At 34.1% G+C, this 22,576-nt stretch overlaps 3 protein-coding genes and 1 pseudogene across 7 annotated transcripts; 3 read left to right on the top strand and 1 right to left on the bottom strand.

Moving 5' to 3' along the window:
- The first annotated feature begins 4,670 nt into the window (after positions 1-4,670).
- Positions 4,671-10,802, top strand: LOC148203431 (vesicle transport v-SNARE 11-like). Of its 5 annotated transcripts, none has more exons than XM_088106167.1 (10): positions 4,671-4,817; positions 5,059-6,273; positions 6,951-6,984; positions 7,059-7,268; positions 7,617-7,866; positions 8,124-8,236; positions 9,438-9,496; positions 9,567-9,755; positions 10,178-10,348; positions 10,536-10,802. In XM_088106167.1, exons 4-10 carry the CDS (start codon positions 7,232-7,234, stop codon positions 10,686-10,688), a joined length of 972 nt encoding a protein of 323 aa, XP_087962293.1. In that variant the 5' UTR covers positions 4,671-4,817; positions 5,059-6,273; positions 6,951-6,984; positions 7,059-7,231; the 3' UTR covers positions 10,689-10,802. The 5 variants fall into 5 exon arrangements, with proteins under 5 accessions (XP_087962293.1, XP_087962292.1, XP_087962295.1 ...); XM_088106166.1 differs by having other exon boundaries at positions 5,053-6,273; XM_088106169.1 differs by lacking the exon at positions 7,617-7,866 and having other exon boundaries at positions 5,053-6,273.
- An 810-nt stretch (positions 10,803-11,612) lies between these two features.
- Positions 11,613-16,484, bottom strand: LOC124821005 (two-component response regulator-like APRR1). The gene is made up of 6 exons (XM_088106165.1): positions 15,869-16,484; positions 15,326-15,487; positions 15,090-15,223; positions 14,093-14,260; positions 13,268-13,364; positions 11,613-12,980 (listed from the first exon to the last, which is right to left on the bottom strand). The coding sequence occupies exons 1-6, from the start codon at positions 16,035-16,037 to the stop codon at positions 12,028-12,030; spliced, it is 1,683 nt and encodes a 560-aa protein (XP_087962291.1). The 5' UTR covers positions 16,038-16,484; the 3' UTR covers positions 11,613-12,027.
- Positions 16,415-18,841, top strand: LOC148203430 (uncharacterized; annotated as a pseudogene).
- A 2,701-nt stretch (positions 18,842-21,542) lies between these two features.
- LOC124820640 (uncharacterized) lies at positions 21,543-22,478 on the top strand. The gene is made up of 2 exons (XM_088107602.1): positions 21,543-22,221; positions 22,297-22,478. Exons 1-2 carry the CDS (start codon positions 21,543-21,545, stop codon positions 22,476-22,478), a joined length of 861 nt encoding a protein of 286 aa, XP_087963728.1.
- Positions 22,479-22,576: the final 98 nt, after the last annotated feature.

The following is a 22,576-nucleotide window of genomic DNA, read 5'->3' as shown; positions in this document are numbered from 1 at the left end:
TTTATTCTCCTGAGTCCGTTCAGATTTCTTTTATACATCATCCTTAAATTTTTTTTTTTAAACATTTGTGATATAAATATTCCCTGGACCCACCAGCTTTTTGCACTTACAAAATATTTACGCATTTGCCACGAATTACTGGATTGACATTTCTGACGTGTTGTTCGAAGCTTTTTGCACTTCCGAAAATATTTTCAAACTCAGGAGCAATGAGAATCCACATAAGTGCTTCACATCCGACTACACCAGAGACGTTGAATATGAAAATAGTTGGCCAGTTGGTTAGAGCTGTGGAAGCAAGTACGTGAGAACATGCTGATGTGTCCATACTTAATACCTATTGAAGTCATTCCAACGCCATTAGAATTGTATAACCTTTGTTCTTCATAGTGTTTATAAAACAGAGGACAAGAAGTGAGATGAAAATCGAAGGAACAAATGAATAATGCAGAGAGAAGGAAGAGAGAGAAATTGAGATGCCAAGTGAAAATAGAAGGGAAATGAAAAATCATGCACTGAGAGAAGAGAGAAACGGAAGACGCACTTCACTCTCTCATGTTGTTTTGCACTTCTCTGGCCTTCCCTTTAACCTTTTTATTTACGAAACTGCCACAGCTAATTTTTATTTTTAAAACTCACATCATGTTCTCTAAGTTCGATTTTTAGGGTTTTCTCTGCAACTTTTTTGTTTACGAAACTGCCATGTTCTCTAAGTTCGACTTTTAGGTTTTTCTCTGCAACTTTTTATAAACAAATTTAAATTTAGACACTTAGAAGGTTTTTTTACTAGTGCAATCACGTCTTATCTCACACAAACTTAATTATTTTCTTAATTTTATATATTGATGTAAATCATTTAAATTTATTTTTTTAAAAGATTAAATTAAAAATTAAAAAAATATTTATAGATATTAATAGATATCTAAAAATATAAAAATGAATAAATTATATGAATGTCTTATGCATAGTCACGGACGACACTTGCTAAATATTTGGAAACAAGTGTGTTGAACACTTCACTACTTCTAAATTTTATAATAAAATGTTTTTCTTTATTCTATTTGTATCATTTCTAGTTCTTATTATAATTTAAGATTTATATTAATAATAATAGTAATAAAATTATAAGAATAAAATATAACTTTTATAATTTAAATTTAAATATTCTTAGTCATAAAATTATTATAAATAATATAAATTAATTAATATATGTAATAATTTTTATTAAATAAATACTAATAAATATCATTTATTAATTTATAATGTTAATATTATTTTATAATATTAATGAGAAATTCCTAATTAAGAAATATTTTCTCTTACATAATTTTATCATTTTAATTAACATGTTATTTGTTATATTATAGTTTGATTCTAATAAATTTTTAAATATCATTACAAATACGAAAGTGATAATTTAATTATTATCACAAAATATTAATAATAATGTTTATTTTATTTATAACATCAGTCATCATCAGAGCCGAGACATTGAAACAATGTTCTGTAGTTGCAGTCATTTATAACAAGGAGCTTTCAGGTAGTGCAATAGTTTCTATAATCAAAACCTGTTATAATAATAATATTAACATAAGTTATTACAAGAAACTAGGTAGTAACAGCATTGTTGAATTCCTCATTTTAAGGGATCACATGGAGGTCTATGTGGGGGAGGAATTTAAACTTTAGCAAACACAACTAATGAAAACTCAATTAAGAAGATATTTATTTTATAGCTTAATTAAGTGCAAATTGTTTATTATTGAGATGTTTTGAAAAAGAAATAATAAGTTATGTGGGGAGAAGAAAGAAAGAAGAAGAAAATATTGTGTTAACGGAAGTGGAAGAGAGAAAGTGACAGTGGGGGTGAGGAGCTTGCTCTTGAGAGTGAAAAAGAAAGTGAAAGTGAGAGGGGATTAGGATTAGGGTTTTAAAAAATAAAAAGTAAAATTGGTAAAAGTAAAAAGTAAGAAAGATAAATTTTGAATTTAAAAAAGATTGGAGAGGTGTAGGGAGAAGATGGGGTGGTGGAGGGAACATCACTCCAACAAAAATTCTAGAACTAATACTATTTTGGTAACCTAGTTTGGATTGCACGAGTGTTTTAAGGTAATTTCTTTTTGCATTCCTAATTTTGCTTTCTTGCACCCCTAATTTTCGTAATCTCAATTTTGTTCTTGTTCTTAAGAAATGTTATTAAAATAAAGAAGAATTAAAATGGTATTCTTCTCCTTCCTTCCAACACTACCTTTCACCCCTCACCTCGTCACTTGCTTCGTCTCTTTTCTGTTCTTTATTCTTATTTTTTTCCTTTTTTTTCTTTCTCGTGTGTAGAAGAAAATCCAACAACCAAGATCCAAAATCCAAGATTTTGTTAAGCTTCAAAAGAGGCAAGACTGTGTTTTGTGGCTTTTGTAGTTATGCAGTAGGGTTTTGGTACAGGTGTGACAATGGTAGGTGCTTTGTGTTTGGGTAATTTTAATTTAGTTTCGAATTTGGTAATAGAAAATGTAGTATCGGATCTTAGAGTGTATACCGAATTGAGCGGAAGCATGAAGTTAAGATAGTATCAAATAGGGCACTCTAGAATGCAGTACCAAATTCAGGAGTGTACTCCGAATGAGGCAATATAATATATATCTAAGAGATGAATAAACAAGGTTAATATTAAGGCTTAATATTTGGTTCCTAGTGGGTTTTTTTCAAAGTCGTCATACCTTATAAAAAATGTTCATTTATATTTCGTTAAAAATTATTCAAAATGATCTTTTTGACTTACGATATTAAAAACATAATGGTGCAGTTGTCTATATGATCAAAATTGAATTAAGTGTTCAGTAGGTCAATTAAGATGTAAATTTTAAAAACAAAAATTAATGACTTGGAAAAAGTTTAATATAGGGTTAAATGAGATGATGTTGTTGTTGTGTTCCATGACTTAATGATGTGTGCCCATCATCTACCTTTTCTTCAAGTTCGTCATCACCGTAAATCTCCATTCTTTTAACACAAATATTATCACATCTCACCTGTACAAATAGAAAAACAACAACCCATTACCCATTTCTTCATCCTAAACCCACAATCAACACATTATTCCAACACCATCATTTTTCAAGTTCAATGCTTACACAATAACACTATCGAAATCCACACGGTAACCATCCAAAATCTCCATTTTATTTCCCTTTCTCCTCTGTCCATTCGCGCATTAAGAATACAAAAAACAAAGGGGAGTCACCATTCCACCATCACCTAACACAAAGTAATTAAAAACAGGAACGAGAAATCCCAAATTGCAAGACCAAAACCTAAAACGCAAAATCAACTCAAGAAAAGGAAAACCAATTCGCAAACAAAGTAAAAAAAAAAACATAAAAATCAACCCTGATTCAAAACCCTAATATGAAATTCTTAAAATTTGCAAGATTGAAGTACAAGAAAAGGAAACCCCAAAACGCTGCAATCTAAAATCCCCTTCTTGTGGAACACTCTCAAACCAGAACGAAAAGGGAGGAGAAACCCTATGTTGCGTCTTCAAGTTGGAGATTTTCACAACAATAACCTGACCTATGTTGCGTTTTTAAGGAATTATCAAGTCACTTTCAATTGAAGATCACTTTCACCATGTTGTTCAACCTAGAAATCGTCATAAGATTCTTAGACAAGGATAATTTGATTTAACTCTTAGTTAAACCTTGCTCACATCATTTTATTTTTTTTAAGTTACGCCTTCAAATATATCATATGTGTCACGTATTGTAAAAACTATACACATCATTCAGTTTTGGTCATGGAGGCAATTGCACAATTATATTTTTAACTTCGTAAGTCAAAAGAACCATTTTAAACCGTTTTTAACGAAATATGGAACTTTTTTAAAAGGTACGACAACATTTGAAAAAAAAACCCAAAATTATAGGAACCAAGTGTATTAAACCTTGAAGCTTTCATATCATAACATCCATCAGGGCCTATATCTATTGAATGCTGAGATCAAGTTTTAGTGGTAACACCAATGTTCATGTACAAGAAGTACTTTTTCCAAATTATGGAACTGTGCAATTGCAATATCACTAGACTTGACGGCCTAGGAGAGAAAGGATACAAATAAAAAACTTTTACTAAAATAGGATACGAACATGAAACATCAATTTTAAAAATTTGAATAGTATGTTAATTTTTTATATTAAATTATCATTTTTGTATTTATAATAATATTTTTAAAATTTATTAGAATCAAACTATATTGTAACACTTTCCCTGTTTCCATTAAAGTTTCCATTTTCACTTTAATTTTTCTTTTCGTTTTCGATTTCTCTAATTACAATGAAGATAATGGTAGCTGTCAAGTGAGTCACACTAGTACAGAATTGGGCTTTAACATTATCCCGTAGACGTCGAACAATAAAATAATCAGACAATTGCTTCCTCCACCACCCCAAACGACTCCCTCCATCTCTCCAATTTTTTATTTTATTTCAAAATTACCCTTTCTTACATTTATTATTTACTTTTTTAACTTTTAATGTTAAAATCCTAATCTCTTCTCCCACTTCTCATTTTCACTTTCAACACCACTAATACCCTCGCTTTCTTTCTCTTTTTCTCTCCAACCCCACCCCCACTTTCCTTTTCTTTCTCTCTTTCTCTGCAACCCACCCCACCCCCACCTCCCCTCCCCTTCCCTTTCTTTGTTTCTATCACTTTCTTTTTCTACAACCCCCCACTCTCCCTTTCTTTTTCTCCCTTTCGTTATTTCTCTACAGTCCCACCCCCACTCTCCATTTCTCTCATTCTCGTTTGGTCTCTAAGAGGTTAGTATTTCTTTGCTCTTCTGTTGTAATTGATTGTATGATATGTGTTGTTTGTGTTCTGCATTCTATGATATGTGCTCTGTGATTTTTACGGATGTCGATATCCGTTAACGGAGGTCGACATCAGATGAAGGAGAAGGGCCAACGGATCTCCTTGCTTCGCTTTTCGTTTTCTTGTTTTTTTAGGTTATTAATTTAATTATATTTAGTTGGTTAATTTTTGTACATTTATTAGTTGCAGGTGATGGAGTTGGGGTCCACGGCTATAGAAAAGAAAGTGTGGTTGTGTAGATATGTATGAGTGTGCGTCGAGAGAATGGAAGAAGGGTTCATAAAATGCATAGGTTAGATTTTAGTAGGTTTAGAAATTTGAATGGTTGAAGAGAAGAAGGATGGGGGAGAGTTTATTGGGTCATGTAGTATAGCATATGCAAAGGGAAGAGTGAGAAAAGAAGAAAGTTGGATAATTGGATGATGTTATGTTGTGGTTGGTGAGGGAGTTATTGTTACGTGAACATTAATTGGGAGAAGAAAGAAGATGAGAGTGCATGGAAAGTCTACTTGAGGTGCAAGAGAGTGTGTGTGTTTAAGAAGGTTGCCTTTTTATTTTGTTAGGATGTATGATGTCTCTACAGAGGCCTTATTAGTATATAAATTGTAGTGGTAGGTAAAAGGGGGTCTCATAGGTGGAAAAAAGAGAATTGGTATATGCATATGTGTTTTTATACTGTGTTAATGGTGGAAAGAAAGATTGGAAAGCTGAACGGATATGGAAAATCTAAACATTCATCCCCGGATGTGGAGATGCGTTTCGTGTGGAAGTGGAAGAGTGCGGGGGTGCATTCATACAGGCAACCATTAATATTTTATTAATAAAGTGAATGGATGTTGGTGAAAATTAACCTCAGAAATAATTACTGAAGGGCAAAAGAGGAATGGGGAGGTGGAGAGAGTAGTCTGTGGTGGTGTAGGGAGCAACTCACAAATAACCAACGTAAATTATTGACCGGTGGCATTTTCGTAAATAAGTAGGCATTAAAACGTCTGTTAGGAGGGGCCCCTCCTAACATACGTCTTAATGCTTGACAGGTAGGTGAAAAGTCATTTTTTTTCCGCCTTAGAGACGTCCGATCCCGCCACTCCGACGTCTATATTCGATTATAGACGTCGGTGTCCCTCTTAAGGGACGTGTATATGTCTGACAAGTAGATGAAAAGTTATTTTTTTCCGCCGTACAGACGTCGGATCACGTCAACCGACGTCTAAATGGCCTGATGAAAGTTGTTTTGGACGTCATATTAGTGAGGACCCCGACCTCTAGTTTAGAATAGACGTCGGTTCACCTGGGGAGCCGACGTCTAGTTTGCTGTTAAATGAGACATGAAACCCGCTGTTACGAGCACTCTCTCTCCTCTTCCTTCTCTCGCCTTTTCTCTCTGCGGCATTGCTTTTCCAGGTGCGTTTTTGTCTCTTTTGAACTGTTTAAACGTACTTTTATTCCGATTATATTAGTCTTTGGTTGATTATCTTTCATTTGAACCGATTAAAATGAGTTTTTGTTGTGTTTTGGTGCAGTTTTTCTCGTGTCTTTGGGTAGCGTTGTACCGCATTCTCCCTTTGCTAGTTTCCTCGTAAGAAAAGCTTGCGTCTTTTGGATGTCTTATAGCGTTTCAACCTAAAACCGAACTTCGGTCCTTGCCTAGTTCTATTGTCACCATTCGTTTTCATTGTCGGTTTTAATGGAACTAGGCAAGGACCCAGATTCAGTTTTCGGTTGAAATGTCATAAGAGATCCAAAGACGCAATCTTTTCTATGACGAAATTAGCAAAGGGAAGAAGGTACTACTACGCTACCCAAAGACAAGAGTTGCAGTAGACGTCGGTTAATGCAATGTACGACGTCCATGGAGCTCTTTAGACGTCGGGGTCATGTAGTAACCAACGTCTATGAAGCCCTTTAGACGTCGGGTCATGCAGTAACCAACGTCTTTATAGACGTCATACCTGTTTTGTGTCCGACGTTTGATTAATGTCACCCACAAAGACGTCGATTCTGAAACTCATCTTAAAAAGCTAAAATAACACACATTAAATGCTCTCTAGTGTCTTCAATTTAGCATTTTTTTTTCTCAGGGTCACCGTTAAAATCAGGGTCAACCTCCACAAGGTAAGAAACTCTTTCACAAGCTCACCTTTTTGTTCTCCGCTCTCAATTCGCCTCAACACGATGCCGCTTTGCAGATTGGGGTGGGGACCTGCAATGTAAAAATGTCGATGAACCCCTTCTGCAAGATCGCCCTAGAAGAGGCCCTTCACATTAGAGAATCTGCTTTGGCCTTCGAGGTTGTCGTTGTTAGCATTGGACCTTTGAGGTTAAAGCATCTTTTCTTGTGCAGTGCTATGGAAAATCAGCTATGAATCTTGTCGCTCAAGTTGCACGCAATTTTCCTGGTAAAGCTGTTTTTTTGCTTAGTTTGTTTCTCAAATTCTAAAATATATAATGCCCAAATTATGTGTGCTTCTGTTTGAAGTTGCTATGAATTGTATGCAAAGTATTTAATTTGTTGGTTCTAGGTTTATGAGTTCTTCGAGCCGTTTTAGCAGAGAGGTCATTGGAATAGAGTAACGTTCTATGTAAAATCCAAGCTCACGATTTACCAAGTTGTATAATTATCAAGTCAACTTTTACTACTATTTTAAAACTGTTAAAAAATAAGGACTAAAATCGATCATTTTAAAAATACAGGAATCAAAGTTTTTCTAATTTTATGTAATACTTCATGCACAAAAACATATTAGAAAAAAATATAGGCTTCAAAGAACACGTCAGAAATGTCAATCCAGTAATTCATGGCAAATGCGTAAATACTCACAAGTTCGGTGAAGCCCAACGAACTCTCGTTGATCCTTCTTCTTCGGTTGGTTGGTTTATTTGCGCAAGCTCCGCTGCTTTCTCCGCCTCCTCTCCTCTGATCAATCTCCGGCTATCTTCCGGTCAATATCCGGCAACTCTCCGGTCAACATCCTCAAAACCTCTGATCGTTCTTCGGTACGCTTTTTTGTCAACCTCCGTCGACACTTCAAGTTCATCTCCTTTGTATCGTCATATTGCTCGTTGTTTTCTGAGATTCTATTTGCAAAATTTAAAAGTTATAAACATATTTATGGGAATTGTGGGGGGAAATATACAAAAGTTTCTTCATAGATATATGTGTGCGTGTGTTTGAAATTAACGTTTAAGTTATTGTTGCTGTTGTTGTTTCTAATTCTTGTATTGGATCTGATTGATTCGAATTGGGAAGGTAGGGTAGAGAAATTGGGAACAATGAGTCAGGTATTTGACGGGTACGAGCGACAATACTGTGAACTATCAGCGAATCTTTCGCGGCAATGCACTGGGGCTTCCTCTCTTGATGGAGGTAATGCAATCAAACTCTATCTTCACACAAGCTCTTCAGTTCCACCCTTATAATATTGTTGAGGCTAATGATTTTTAGGCCGTATAAAGGAACGGAAAGAACATTGTAACATCTAATGATCAAGTTGAGCTGAAAGGATACTATACAATGGTTAATTACTTATTTTGTCCTTTACGTACATAGGCAATTTTTACATTTTAGAATCTATACCTAAAGACTACTTATTTTAGTTTTACACATACACTTTTTAATCCGTTTTAGTTCCTAACATATAAAATTGTAAGGATTAAAACAGATTACAGATTAAAAGGTTTATATGAACTAAATGAGTCAAAAAAAATGTATGCTCGGGGACTAAAAGTAGTAGCTTGTGTGTAGGGACTAAATTGTAATGATAGTACAAGTATTGAGATTAAATGAGTTTTTTTTTTCATCAGAAAAATATATATATCTTTATATATTGGAGCACTTGGGTGTTCCAACCATTATACAAAATATATTTATATTGTTCTGTGCTTTAGGTCTCCATGAACATGATTAAAACCTCTACATTTGAGTAACTAAACCTTCTGTTATTACTTATCGAATAGGATGATGGAGTTTTAATTTTCATGATCACTGCATTACTATAAAATTACTATAAGATTATTAAATGCTTCTCTTTGAAAGTTGATTTCATGAATACTGGAACTATTGGATGTAATGTTTTTATATGATTTTAAAATTGGAAAAAAACTTAAATGAAGTTCTTTAGATGCTTTTTAGTTCTGTTTTCTAATTAAAATTGGAGTTTCACACTGGTAACTCGCACAATAAAAGTGGACATTTAAAGTTGGCATTGAACAACGAGTTGGGCTCCATTTTTTTTAGAGAACAACGCCAAAAAACATCTGAAAAACGCTTCCTATGTTTTGTCCTTTAAAATTTCCGTTTTGCTAATTTTAGCAGACGCAACTATAAGCGTGCTGTGTGAAACTTAAACTTGCATCAAAGGCTTGCTATGGGGAATGCATGATGAAGAGACCTTCCTTCTGATAAATTATTTTATTCGTATAATTTCTGCTGAAGAGGCTTAAGCTTTTTGTTAAGGATGTAATCTTTTATCAACTCCCATCCCACAACATACACGCACGCAAAAAAAAAATGGATAAGGACGTAGCTTTCTCTGACTAATGTTTGCTGGTTACCTTGTGTGCCGCAGAACAAAAGAAGCAGAAAATTTCTGATATAAAAGCTGGATTAGATGATGCTGAAACATTGGTATTGACTTATCTTCTCTTCCTCCTCCTGATGTTTTGCTCAATTATAATTCTTCCTCGAATATTTTCAGATTCGGAAAATGGACCTTGAGGCTAGGAGTTTGCAGCCTAGTATGAAGGCAACTCTTCTTGCCAAGTTAAGGGAATACAAAACTGATTTAACCAATTTGAAGACCGAAGTTAAGAGAGTTACAACATCTAATGTCAGTTTCGCTGCTAGAGATGACTTGTTGGAATCAGGAAGTGCTGATACACTGGCGGTATCTCTCTTATACATCCCTTCCTCAGATATTGATACGTGTCATGTAATTAATTTTGAACTGGGAGATTTGAGACTGGATTTGGCTGGTAATTTTCGTTGTTAGAAAAGGCTTTTTGGAAGTTAACGTTGTGAATTGCCTTCAAGCCAAAGTTGGCCAAGTATTTGGGCCTCCAAGCCGTACATTTATATAGCACTAAATTACTGAAGTCTTGTGGATATTCTAGGGTTGGAAAGAGCCAGAAACGTTGCATGATGTTTAGATATTATGAATCTCAACTTTGGATTCTTTGACATCTGCAATTTCTTTCACCTCCATCTCAGTACAACGTTTCTTATGTACTATAGTGTTTCGATATATGATACATTACCTTCTTTTCATTTATTTTGCATTCTAATAGCTACTTATGGATGCTAGGACAGGTATCAAATGATCAAAAGGGAAGACTTCTGATGTCTACTGAAAGACTTAATCAGTCTACTGATAGAATAAAGGATAGCAGAAAAACAATGCTGGAGACTGAGGAGCTTGGTGTCTCTATCCTCCAAGACTTGCATCTACAGCGACAATCCCTACTCCATGCCCATAAGACAGTAAGTTCCACCACTTAGCATTTGATGGTCAAGGTCAACTAGCGAATGCACTTATAAGCACTTCACTTTTTAAAAATGTTTTCCCTATATAGAATCCATCTGACCTCAGGCCAGTCAGATCTTGTTTCCCAAAACCTTACTTCTGATAAGTTCTGAAGAGTAGAATATTAATCGTTTCTCGTTTCAGCTCAATGGGGTGGATGATAACATCAGCAAAAGCAAGAAGATTTTGTCCGCCATGTCAAGAAGGATGAGCAGGAACAGATGGATTGTAGGCTCCTTATTGACAGCTATGGTCGTTGTAGTTATAATCATTTTATATTTCAAGCTGACTCATTAGCCTGCTATCTTGGCTTCTTATCAAGAGCTGTTTGAGCAACGGTTCTCATTAAAATTTCTTATTACATGAAAAATTCTTTCATTTGAGATAATGACAATAGTACCATTACACATTCCTGTGAGGCATCATTATTCTTTTCGTTCTATGATACTTTAGATTGGCGTATGCAAAGAAAATAATAGTATCTTCACTATGCCAAAGATAAAGAGAACAGAAATGGCATAGCAAATTACTGTCGCTAACGTTACAGAAAGATTTTACATGACATTTTAAAGTTGCAAACAGTTTTATTTTTTATTTTTGGATTTGACTCCTGTAGAGGGCAAATGTTCTTTATAGCCAAATCCTTTTTTTTTTATTATATCTCAGTTCCATCCTACCAAACATTTTCATTGCATGCTACCGATTCAAGATAAGGATGAACGGCTCAAACTTTTTGGAGGAATCAATATTCTCTAATATAGCTTTGGTTAAATATTTAGTTATATGAAGTATTTGACATTTTCTTATTTAGTTTTTGAACTATTTTTAATTGCTTTTTAATATATGTATTTTTTAATTGAGACTGATACAACTTGGAATATATTAAAAAAAATGGATTACAGATTCCCAAAATATTTTGGAAAAGTATTTCTCTGGATAGTATATGAAATTAACTTTTAACTAATTCAATTTAATCATTTAAAATATGTCTAAAAGTTAGAACTTTTTAAAATATTTTATTCAGAATGTTTTTTAAAACCTTTCATAAAGCTTGTTTCAATAAGTCATTCATATTATCCAAGAGAAAGTGATGGGTTCTGTGGTCTTATTGTCTTCTTGCTGGAGCCCTGCGATTGCTTAGAGTTGTCATGTTCAAACTCATTAATTAATGTTTAGGGGGTGAAGTGTTTTGTATGCTTGTGAAATTATAAAAGTAAAATGTTAAACAAATAACTCATTTATCAGGTCAACTTTTTAAAATGTCATGACATTTCTCCATAAAATAAGCAGGAACAAGCTGCTTGTAACTGTTTCAATAAAAAGTAAGCATGATACTCTCAGCCGCAGTGGACATTACCAGCAGGAGGTAATACCTTCAGAAATAGCTCAGAAGGATGGATCATTCAGTGAGCTGCTAATGCAAAGGCAAGAGCTTGTTTCAACTGTAAAAGATCAGGGTACATATTGGATGAACACCCCAGATACATGAGTGCACGTGCACATGCTCATGCTAATAATTTGATGCTTTAGTCAGAACTTTCCAAAAAAGTAAGGAATCCTTTTCACAATGCAATATCAGTGAAGGAAGAAATGGATTTAACCCTTCATTTTGTTAAGAGTAGCAATTTTGACATGCTCAAGCATCCTCAGGAGAAGAATCTCTTGCTCCCTGATCATCTTCATCCTCTTCATCATCTTCATCATAGTCAATTGATGCAGGCTGGCCATTGAGATCAACATTGGCACTGTTTAATTTTCTGACAAACTGTCCCCTCACTCGAGGCCGTCTTTCAGCAAGTCGTTTCCTGTTAACATACCTAATTTTCTTATCAAAGCAGCGCTCTTTCCTTTTCTGTCTGAACTTCATCAGTGCTGCTTCTCTCCTGTCAACTTTACTTAATTTTGCTTCTGATGAACTCGAGCTGCCAAATGATGGCCATGAATGGGGTTGAGGGACCTGACCAGGTTGTAAGCATATACTCATTGGGTAGTATGGGAAAGATGTCATCCCTGGTCCGTGAGGACCACCTTGGGGAAGATGACTGTATTGAGCAATCATAGCTGCACTAGGATGATTCTGTAGGTCCTGCATATTCTTCTGGTGATACATCTGTGCAGATGAAGGCATCATGACATGATTAACAACTCCTGAAATATAATATGGATAAGTATGTTGGGAAGACATGCCAGATACTTCATGCTCAGAACAATGAGTCCCATTTCTTGGATGCATCACACCGTGATGGAAATTTTCTTCTTTGTGCTTTTGCGGGGAAACTTCCATTGATGCAGGTGGAGTACAAGACCTTTCCATAGAGAGAGAATCAGGTATACTACTGCTGCTGGGTAAGTCATCTTGCGATTGACTTTCACAGGTCTCTCCATTTTCACGTGTTTGAAGGTCATTAACCCCTTGTTGAGCACATGCTTGATGCATAACTTCCATCCTCACATGAGCAGCACCATGGTTGTCAACGTTAACAACCCCTTCAAAGTTGCTCTTCAGTATAGATGCTTTGACATACGTGAAAAAGGCCGATGACTCCCCTATCCTTAGTTCACTCTTCTTCGGACCAGATGAAAAAGGTGCTACAAAATTACAACAAATCGGAGATAAAACGATAAACTGAAATGGGTATGTGCTACAAAAAATTTCAACCACAGGAGCTCAAATTCCAATTCAGATTAAACCATTAAGATATTAAAAAGTACGGAGCTATAAAAGGCAAGTAAAGAACAAGTGATTTCAAAACAAGTTCCTAGAATCATACTTAGAAGTAGTTGGTGCTACAATATATAACTTTATTTTTATAGAAAATAATCAATAAATAACTTATGGCTATTGAAAAAAGGTCAAACGACGAAAAGAAGCACACCTGTTCGATGATCATTAAATCCATCGACTTCAGGCCCGTGTTCTGATGCATGAGCATCTAGAGGTTTCTCAACAGCAACCGCAATTGCAATAGTAGACTGAAAAAGTAAATTATATGCATAAATGACCACATACTAGAACACTTGCGATTTGAAGTTATTAGTAGCTACATAATAATGTCTACTCATGGCTTAAACACCCTTCAATGTCTGACCGATAAAAGGTAATAGAGAAATGTTACATCTAAACCCATTTACACTTGCAGATAACTGATATCCCTTTTCTGCACTACAGGAGTAACTTTCGATCTGTGTGGAGAAGACACACAAATACTAATGTCAAGGAATAACTACTGAAAAAAATTAGATAATTTGGTAAAGACTGGATTTTACATTACATCTAAATTTATATGAAAATAATACTTTTCAAAGTATCACTTCATAAACTTCCAGGTTTTGCTTATGATTTCCATGACCATGCTACTTAAAATTGGTTTTAGGGAATTAATTTATTTATAACAATTAATTTATTTATAACTTGAATCTGATTCTTTGTTTGAATTCCTATGAACATAGTCATTGCCTTTGCTCCACAATCAACAATTTATTTTACCTATGCTTCCCGGTTTATAATTCAATCTCTATAGTGGCATCAGACTTGATGTTACCTTAACATTGAATGGTGATATGAATACGTTGTCAAAGTCGAATAAAAATTACCCCTTCGTGGATAAACTTAATTTCAAAGTTTACCATGATGTACAAATTTATTGATTGGAGACAATGTTGGTTGAATTGTTGCATTATTTAAATACTTCACCACTCACCTCTAGCTCTTGTTGGACTGACAATCCCACCTCTGGATTGTTGCTTCTCTTGGACTTGTCATCTGTGTCATCAGAGAACAAGGTGGTACTGTTTGTATTGGCATCACTGGGATCTGATGCTACAAGATCAAACTCATAATTCAAGATGTTCTTCTCTACAAGTCCAAGCTGCAAGCAAAGATATAAAAATTTCAATTTAAAATTGGGTAGGTCTAAAAATGAATTGGAAAATCAAGAGAAAAGTTCATGCATGCAAAGAGCAGAATCATGCTAGGTAAAGTGGAGGAGCAGCCCTAACATTCTATATCTCATGCAAAATTTTATGGTTAATTCATCATCAATGCAAATTGTTTCTACATCAAGCCTCCTGTTAACTCAAGGTCCCTTACTTCTTTCCAAAACCTAAATTATCTGACAAATTCAATGTATATAACTTAATGCAATGCAAAAACGAAATTATCAACTAAAATTGATATCTGTGTGATGGTAACAGACATGAAGTAATTTGGCTTTACCCATAAACTGCTGCACAGACGAGGTAGCCCGATAATTGGCATGCAATGTGGCTTCTATAAAGCTTAAGCATATCCTCTAATAGTTCCATGCAAAATTAGGCAAATGGTTTTGTTTTCAAAATAATGCAAACTAACTAGATAAAACTTAGAAAAGCTTTTGGTAGAACTTAGATTGGCAAGATCAACCTCAAAACTTAACAAGAAAAAAAAGTCAAAACTACTAATATATCTAACTCATCTAATATATCAAAAAATTACGTATTATATCGCATTATTCAAACCGTGGTTCATGTGAGGCTTAAATCTTGACAACCTAACTTTCCAAAACTAGTGACTATGATATGATGGTAAAAGTTGACAGCACAAAACAGTGGTGAGTCTAATCTGCATCAATTTTATAGTGCCCAGATTTTACAGACAACAGGTTGAAAAAAATACAAAAACTGGGGAACATCCAAAATATGAAGTTGACCAATACGAACCATGCGCCTCCGTCTCCACATGTGCGTCCACAAATTTAATAGTTCATTAGTACGTAAGGGCTTTACTAGATAGTCAGCTGCTCCAAGTCTCAAGCACTTAACAACAACGGATACCTCATCTTGTGCGGACATCACTTATAAAAACAAAATATTCAAAACATTGATGAGCGCAACATAATTGGCTTAAATTCAAGAGTTTCATTGGTTTCTTAGCAATATAAAGAACCAGAGCTTACTTATAACAGGGATTCTGCGAAACTCTTTATCCCGTGCTATGTACTTCAACATCTTCATGCCCTTCTTTGTTGGAAGGTCAAGTTCAGCCAGTATGATATCTATATGTTGCCCCTCTGCATTCAGCGCGTCAATTACCTGTCTCGGCGACTTTACTAAAGTCACTGTGTAGCACAGAGAATCAAGAGGTTTATATATATAAAATCTCAGGCTGAAATTGCCCTTATCTTTGACATATATACATCTTCAACAAATGAGTGTCAAAAAAGAAATACAAAAAATGATTATTTCAAAGTGCTGCCGACTCGCCAACAAAATCCGATTCCAAAGTACTCTTTTTTCTAGCAACATATTCAAATTAATACTTTTCACAAGAAACTCCAAAAACAACACTTTTTTCCTTCGGAATTTGAAAGATGACATAAACATAATCACAGCAAGCAATGATAGCACACAAATAACAACTAAGTAGAAAAAAAAGGAGCAAAAGAAAAAAACAAAGAAATTATAAAAGGGATTGAGTTGAGGTGAGTCTCCGTACATACCCTGATAAGAACACCTCAAAAGAAGCGTGAAAACCTCTTGAGAACTCCTGGAATCGTTATCGCACAACAAAATCCGCACCTTACTTCTATCAATGAACCCATCACCACTCTTCCCATTATTTCCACCACCACTTTCTATATTCAAATTAATCTCCTCACCAGACTCCATATCCAACTAAAAAAATCAACTTTTTTTTAAAAAAAACAAAATCACACACTCACTCACCCACTACCCTGACATAAAATCGACGACGCTAGAGAACTCTGACAACCAGACCCCTCCATTTCCGCAACGCAACTTGCCAACCAAAACCATCATCAAATCAAAAGCTCACTCGCTCACCCAGCGAATCTGGAACTCCCTCAATCCAACAAAACCAAGGAAGATCAAGGGGCACCGTTCAGACGGCGCACGTTAGCAAAAGGCGCAAAAGAGTGGAAGGAAACGATTGTTGGTTATAATTGGGTGAGAGGAGTCGGCGAAACGTAGCATGGTAACCTCAGCTTTGTTTATGTGGAGAAAAGCGATTAAAAAAAGGGTGACTAATGTGCGCCGGATTGGGCAGTGCGCACGGGGCGTGGCATAGCGGAGAAAGGGACGTGGAAAGGGAAGAGGAAAAGCGCAAGAGCATAGAAAGAGAGAGTGGATAGTTGGGTAGAGATAGAGAGAAGGCCACGTCACCCTCAGATCTTTCTCATTCAACCAAATTCAACAATGACCAATGCCTGTCCCCAAAATATCCCATCACACCTATCAACCAAATCTATTCACACTCAAATTACATATTTTCATATCTTAATAAATTTCTAAATACTGTATTCTAATAATTATATCTTAACACTCTTACTATAAAAATATTCATATAACTAAATTAACATTTATTAAATATTGGGTACAAAAATAGAAAAAATAGTTATAGATACTCAAGGAGTGTGTCATTAATAAACCTAATTAGTTAATTAGCAAGATGTGTATTCTTTTTTATTATGTAGAAAATTGTAATTAATTCATGGTTAAATTTCTTTTTAATTGAAATGAGAAAGTTTTATACCTCTCATTCTATTCACCAGTGTGCTTTTGCCACAAATCCGTAATTATTCTCTCAATGTTGGTTTCATTATCTATAGTTCATCCCTTTCAATGTAACTAATAATTATTGGCTCGCAAATGTGTAACTAATTCTTTGCAATTATTATTTCGTTAATTACAATTAGTTATACACTCCTTAGTTCATAACAAATTATTATCACATGTATATTATAGTAGATTTGTCGTTATTTATTGTTGTTTTTGTTAACTTTCTAACATGAAATGTTTGTCATTAAATCAATTACACTACATGAATACTTTTTAATATATATATATATATATATATATATATATAACTTATCGACTTTCAATAACCAAAATACTTGTTCAAATATAAAAACTTTCTTTCAAACATTTAGAACACAGCTGAAATAATTAATCAACTAAAAAGTATTCTATTAACACAATTAAAATAAAAATAAAGTTTATATATTCTTTGAGATTTTTTTTTCTTAAAGTGGATAATAAATCTTTCATATCTGTATAAATGTTTATTTGAGTCTTCCCTTATGCTTGCAATAATATTTGCACATAAGTTAAATTTGTGTCTTTAATTGTATTTTCATAAGGCTGTTTTATTTTCTAATATAAATTTTGGAAGAGTGGATTTCAAGGAAAAAACAAAGATAAAAGTAAGGTTGTTTGGATTAAGGGGAAAATGATAAGAAAAAAGAGACCTAAAAGAAAAATTTATAAAAATTAGTGAATGATGTGATGGAATTAATAAATTAAAAAAATATTTTAGTTAATAAAATTGAATAGTTATCATGTTACTTTTTATTATAAAAGTAATTTAAAATAAAATATAATTAATGTAAGTTAAGTTAAAAGGAAACAAAGGTTATTATTTAAAATAGAAAAAGTTAAAATTGATAAAATTATATTAAAATGAAATGTAATTCATAAAAAATAAGTTGTTATAAATTGTAGGTGATTAACTTTTTTATTATTATTAAACTCAAAACATGTTTAAGGCACCATAGGGTGGGCAACTTGAATTATAGTTAACTAGGGGTAGGCATAGTTATCAAACTGAACTTGAACTGCAGTTAACTGTATTATTTTATAAAAAAGACTAAACTGTTTTTACTAAAAACTAATTAAATTATTTTACAATTTAGATTAAAAAAACTGAAACTTAATAATTTTAGTATGGTTAACTAGTTAACTAGTTAAGGCATGCATCTCTTCATCCTTTCTCCATCAGAATCTCTCTCTTTATCACTACTGCGCTTCACACAGATTTTGTTGTTGTCCTCTTCCTTTCTATCGTCGCCCATCCTATCGTTGCTCATCCCGCTGTCGCCCATCCGAGCGTCAATTTACATTAAATAGACACCTTTGGCTTCTTACCACAAACCGCTCTCAAGGTTTCCAAGCACGTTAGCTTCGATACCCCCTCAAAAGCCCGACTCAGTCATCGCTTTCTTCAACAGAAATGGATTCACCCACGCTCACATCAACAACATCGTCAAAAGCATACCCAACATACTCATATGCAACGCTGACGAGAGGCTTTCGCCAAAGTTCCAATTTTTACGCTTAAAAGGTGCTTCTGCTTCTGATATCGTTCGCCTCGTTAATAGGTGCCCCAGAATCCTCGTATCCAGCCTCAAGAACAACATGATCCCCTCCTTCGAATTGGTGAGAAGGTTCCTCCAATCTGACCAGAAAACCATTGATTGTGTTTTCTATAGTAGACCTTTCTTTCGATATAACGTTGGAGTGCAAAATGTGGACATGTTGTTTTATGTTGGAGTCAAGGATTCCGACATCGGCTATTTGTTCAAAGGGAGACCCTTTATATTCTTGTCTACTAACTTGAGGAGACTATTGATGAAGTTAAGGAAATGGGGTTCGACCCTTCCAAGATAAAGGTTTGAGAGAGAAGAGTGCCAAGTTGTATACCTCGTTTGGTGTTTCTGAAGAGTTGTTTCTTAAAATTTTTGTGATGCGTTTTAAGGAGGAATCGTCTCAACTGTTAAAGCTTTATCAGAGCAAAAAATGTTTCCAAGAAAATAGGGAGGACGATGTAGAATCTGCTAGTTAGCAAGTGGATTACTTAAGAGAACAAATTTAACCATGTTGTTATCATCTCATCCAAGTACTTTTGTTAATCTTGTCGAAGTAGCAATTGATTTAACTAAGATGTTCCATTTTACCAGGTTGAAATTGTTGTTTATTTATCATATATTCTTACATTACAGTAGTGATGTAGTCAATTGCTATCCTTTACAAATGACTGAAGAAACAAGGACAGATTCTTTATGGAATGCTCATTGCATAATGTTGTTGTTCCCTTGGTAAGAAATATTTTTTTTTTGTATTTTGATGGTGAATCATTTACATTAAATAGAGTATTGACATGCACATACATATGTTGTGGCGGAAAGAGAATCGAGAAGATTAAAAGAAGACAATGGGTAATTTGATTTGATGAATTATTAGATTGAAGAGTTTTGTGAGTTGTTTCTGCACCGTTAGCTCGAAGTCGCATAAATCGGCCACTGCATTTATGTGTTTCCATTACTGAGCGTGAAAGGGAAACATATGAAGAAGAGTGTTTTTGATGCAAACTGAATTGTACTGCAGTATGAGTGAACTAAAAAATAGTTCAGTTTCTGAACTATTTTTTAGTTTAGTGCAGTTCTGTTGAAATAGTTTATAGTTATCTATAGATTTTAATAGTGCAGTACACTATAGGGCAGTTTGCCCACCCCTACCAACAAGTTATAACTCATTTTCTCTACCACTAAGAAATTGTACATTTTTAAAGTGAACTAAAAGAAGGACAAACATACAATATCACTTTCGGTGCTTCTCAACCCATCATCTCTAATCACTCCTCACCAATAAAAACAAACATATTAAATATGTGTCTTTTCTTTTCCTTGTACTTTAATTGAAACAAACACAAGGTGTGACAGATATTGATTTTTCAAAGAACTTTCAATTGTTGAAGATGAAACATGTGGAGAAGTATAAAATGTTTTGATGTATCTTTTCCATATTTTTTTTTCAATCATAGCATTTTCATAGTAGATTTGGATTTTCCAAATAAGAACTTTCAATTCAATTGTTAAAGATGAAGCATGTGGAAAAGTGTAAATTATTTTGCTATATCTATCCCATATTTTTTCAATCATGGCATTTTTATAATAGATTTAGCTTTTTCAAAGAGAAACTTTCACTTGAAGAAGATAAAACATGTGGAAAAGTAAAGATAAAACATGTGGAAAAGTATAAAATATTTTTATGTGTCTATCTCATTTTTTTCAATCATAGCATTTTTATTCATAGCATCTTCATAAATCACTCTTCTTGAATATTGAATAGAAACAAACATGTTAAATCTATGTCTTTTTCTCTCCCTTAAATAATACTTCAATTGAAACAAACACAACATAAAGGTGTAGTAGTTTGAATTTTCTAAAGAGGAACTTTCAATTGTTGAAGATGAAAAATAAACTAAAAGTAAAAAACATACTTTTCAAATTTAAAATTTTGAAAAAGTTAAATCTTCCTTCTAAAAAAAAGTAGAAAACATGCTTCTGTATAAATTTTGAAAAAGTTAATTTTTCCTTCTATAAAACATGTCCGAGTATGTTACGGTTCAAGTGAATTTCAATCCAATTTCTTATTTTCTTTGTAGTTTTTGTATTGTAAGGTGGGAAAAAAAAATTATTGTTTCCTTCTTCTATGTGCATTGGAAGTAAAAAAAAAATCATTTCATGGAATTTAAACGGTTTTTTAACCAAAAGAGGGATAATTTTTAAAAAAAATTATCAATATGGGTTTCCTTTAAAAATATTATTAATAAAGTCAAGTTTTAATATCCAAACACAATTTTATTTGTGAAGAAATTGTCATGTGCATAGACAACTTTATTCTATGAAAGTAAAGTCGTCAAAACAAATAATACTTTTTGTACAAATTAAAGTTTTGAATTGATGTCATCATGTCCTATGACGATTTTAGTGTAATTGAATTTGAACGGAAGTCATCATCTTCATTAACAATTTTAGTATAATTGATTTTGTTGTCATCCCATTACTGACCCCAATGTAATTGATTTTATTATCATCCTTATTGCCAACTTCGTTATATTTGATATCAATGACACTGAAGTTAACAATGAGAACAGGGACTTCAATTCAAAATCAAGAAGTAATCAATAAATTGTCAATGAGAATGACAATTTCAATTCAAATTCAATTATATTGAAATCGTGAGGATTTTCATTCAAAATCAATTATACTTATTGTGGTGTAATTCAAACAATATTCAATTCGTTTTCTGTTACTTTCAGTTACTGTTTTATCAGTAACTTAACTTTGTATATATAGCTTTGCTTTTATCTGTTGCAATAATCAATATTATTCATTCACTCACTTTTGTTGTTTGCTCTCTTTCTGTATCCCACTTCTCTGTTTCAATAGTGGTATCCAAAGCGTAGGTTGTAGAAACCTGGGAGTGTACGTCTTCAACTTTCTTCACGGTGATATTGCGGTGGCTGAAGGGCGTGGTTGAGACGGTTGAAGGAAATCAAGAAGATAGTTCTTGGGCAAGAAAAGAGAAGGTGTCATGGCCGATATTCCTGCTGCGAGTTTCCCTTTTCTCACAGACAAAAACTGGAGCAGGTGGAGTACACAAATGAAAGTCTTGTTTCGTTACCAAGGCGTCAGTGCAATTATGGAAGAAAGGGGGTATGAGTCTGGTCTTGGAGATGACACGGAGGAGCAGAAGGAGGAGCTTAAGAGGAAAGATGATAAGGCCCTGTTTATCATCCATCAATGCGTGGATGATGTGCATTTTGAGATGATTCAGAATGCAGCCACAGCAAGAGAGGCTTGGAGTATACTGGTGAGACGCCATGCCGGAGGAGATAAAATAAGAAAAGTGAAGTTACAAACGTTAAGGAGGCAGTATGAGCATCTGCAAATGGATGAAGGAGAAAAGGTGAGCGAGTACTTCAACAAAGTGCTGACAACTTCAAATCAAATGAAAAGATGCAGTGAAACGATTATTGATCTCATGGTAATAGAGAAGATAATGAGATCGTTGCCCCAGAAGTTTGATCACATTGTGGTGGCAATCGAGGAATCAAGGGATCTTGAAAGGTTAAAAATAGAAGAACTCCAAGGTGCTTTGGAGGCTCACGAGATGAGAATGTGTGAGAGGAATTTTGTCCAGATTGATGAGCAGGCTCTAAAAGTTCACCATATCAAGAATGATGAGAAAAAGAATCTCAAGAAGTGGAAAGGTAAGTCAAGAAAAGAAAAATAGAGGAAAGAAAGTAGTGGTGCGGATGAATCAGATGAAAAATCTGATTCTGTAGAAAAGAAGAACAAATTTGAGAAGGGTTGGAAAAAGAAAGATAAACGAAACATTGAATGCTTCAACTGCCACAAACTCGGGCACTTTGCATACGAATGTTTCTCAGAAAAGGCAAACAGAAGAAAAGATTTCAAGGTAAAGAAGCTCACCTTGCGCAAGAAGAATCAAACTCAGAGCCATTGACCTTGATGGTAATGACGACTACTAATTGCATGGAACCGTTGACCAATAATTGGTATCTTGATTCGGGCTGCTCAAATCATATGACTTATAACCGGGAA

Source organism: Vigna umbellata, chromosome 2 (genome assembly GCF_029865625.1).
Source record: "Vigna umbellata cultivar VRB3 chromosome 2, Vumbellata_1.0, whole genome shotgun sequence".
NCBI classification, from domain to species: domain Eukaryota; kingdom Viridiplantae; phylum Streptophyta; class Magnoliopsida; order Fabales; family Fabaceae; genus Vigna; species Vigna umbellata.
The sequence above is the reverse complement of the archived record's forward strand: the minus strand, read 5'-3'. Positions and strand labels throughout refer to the sequence as shown.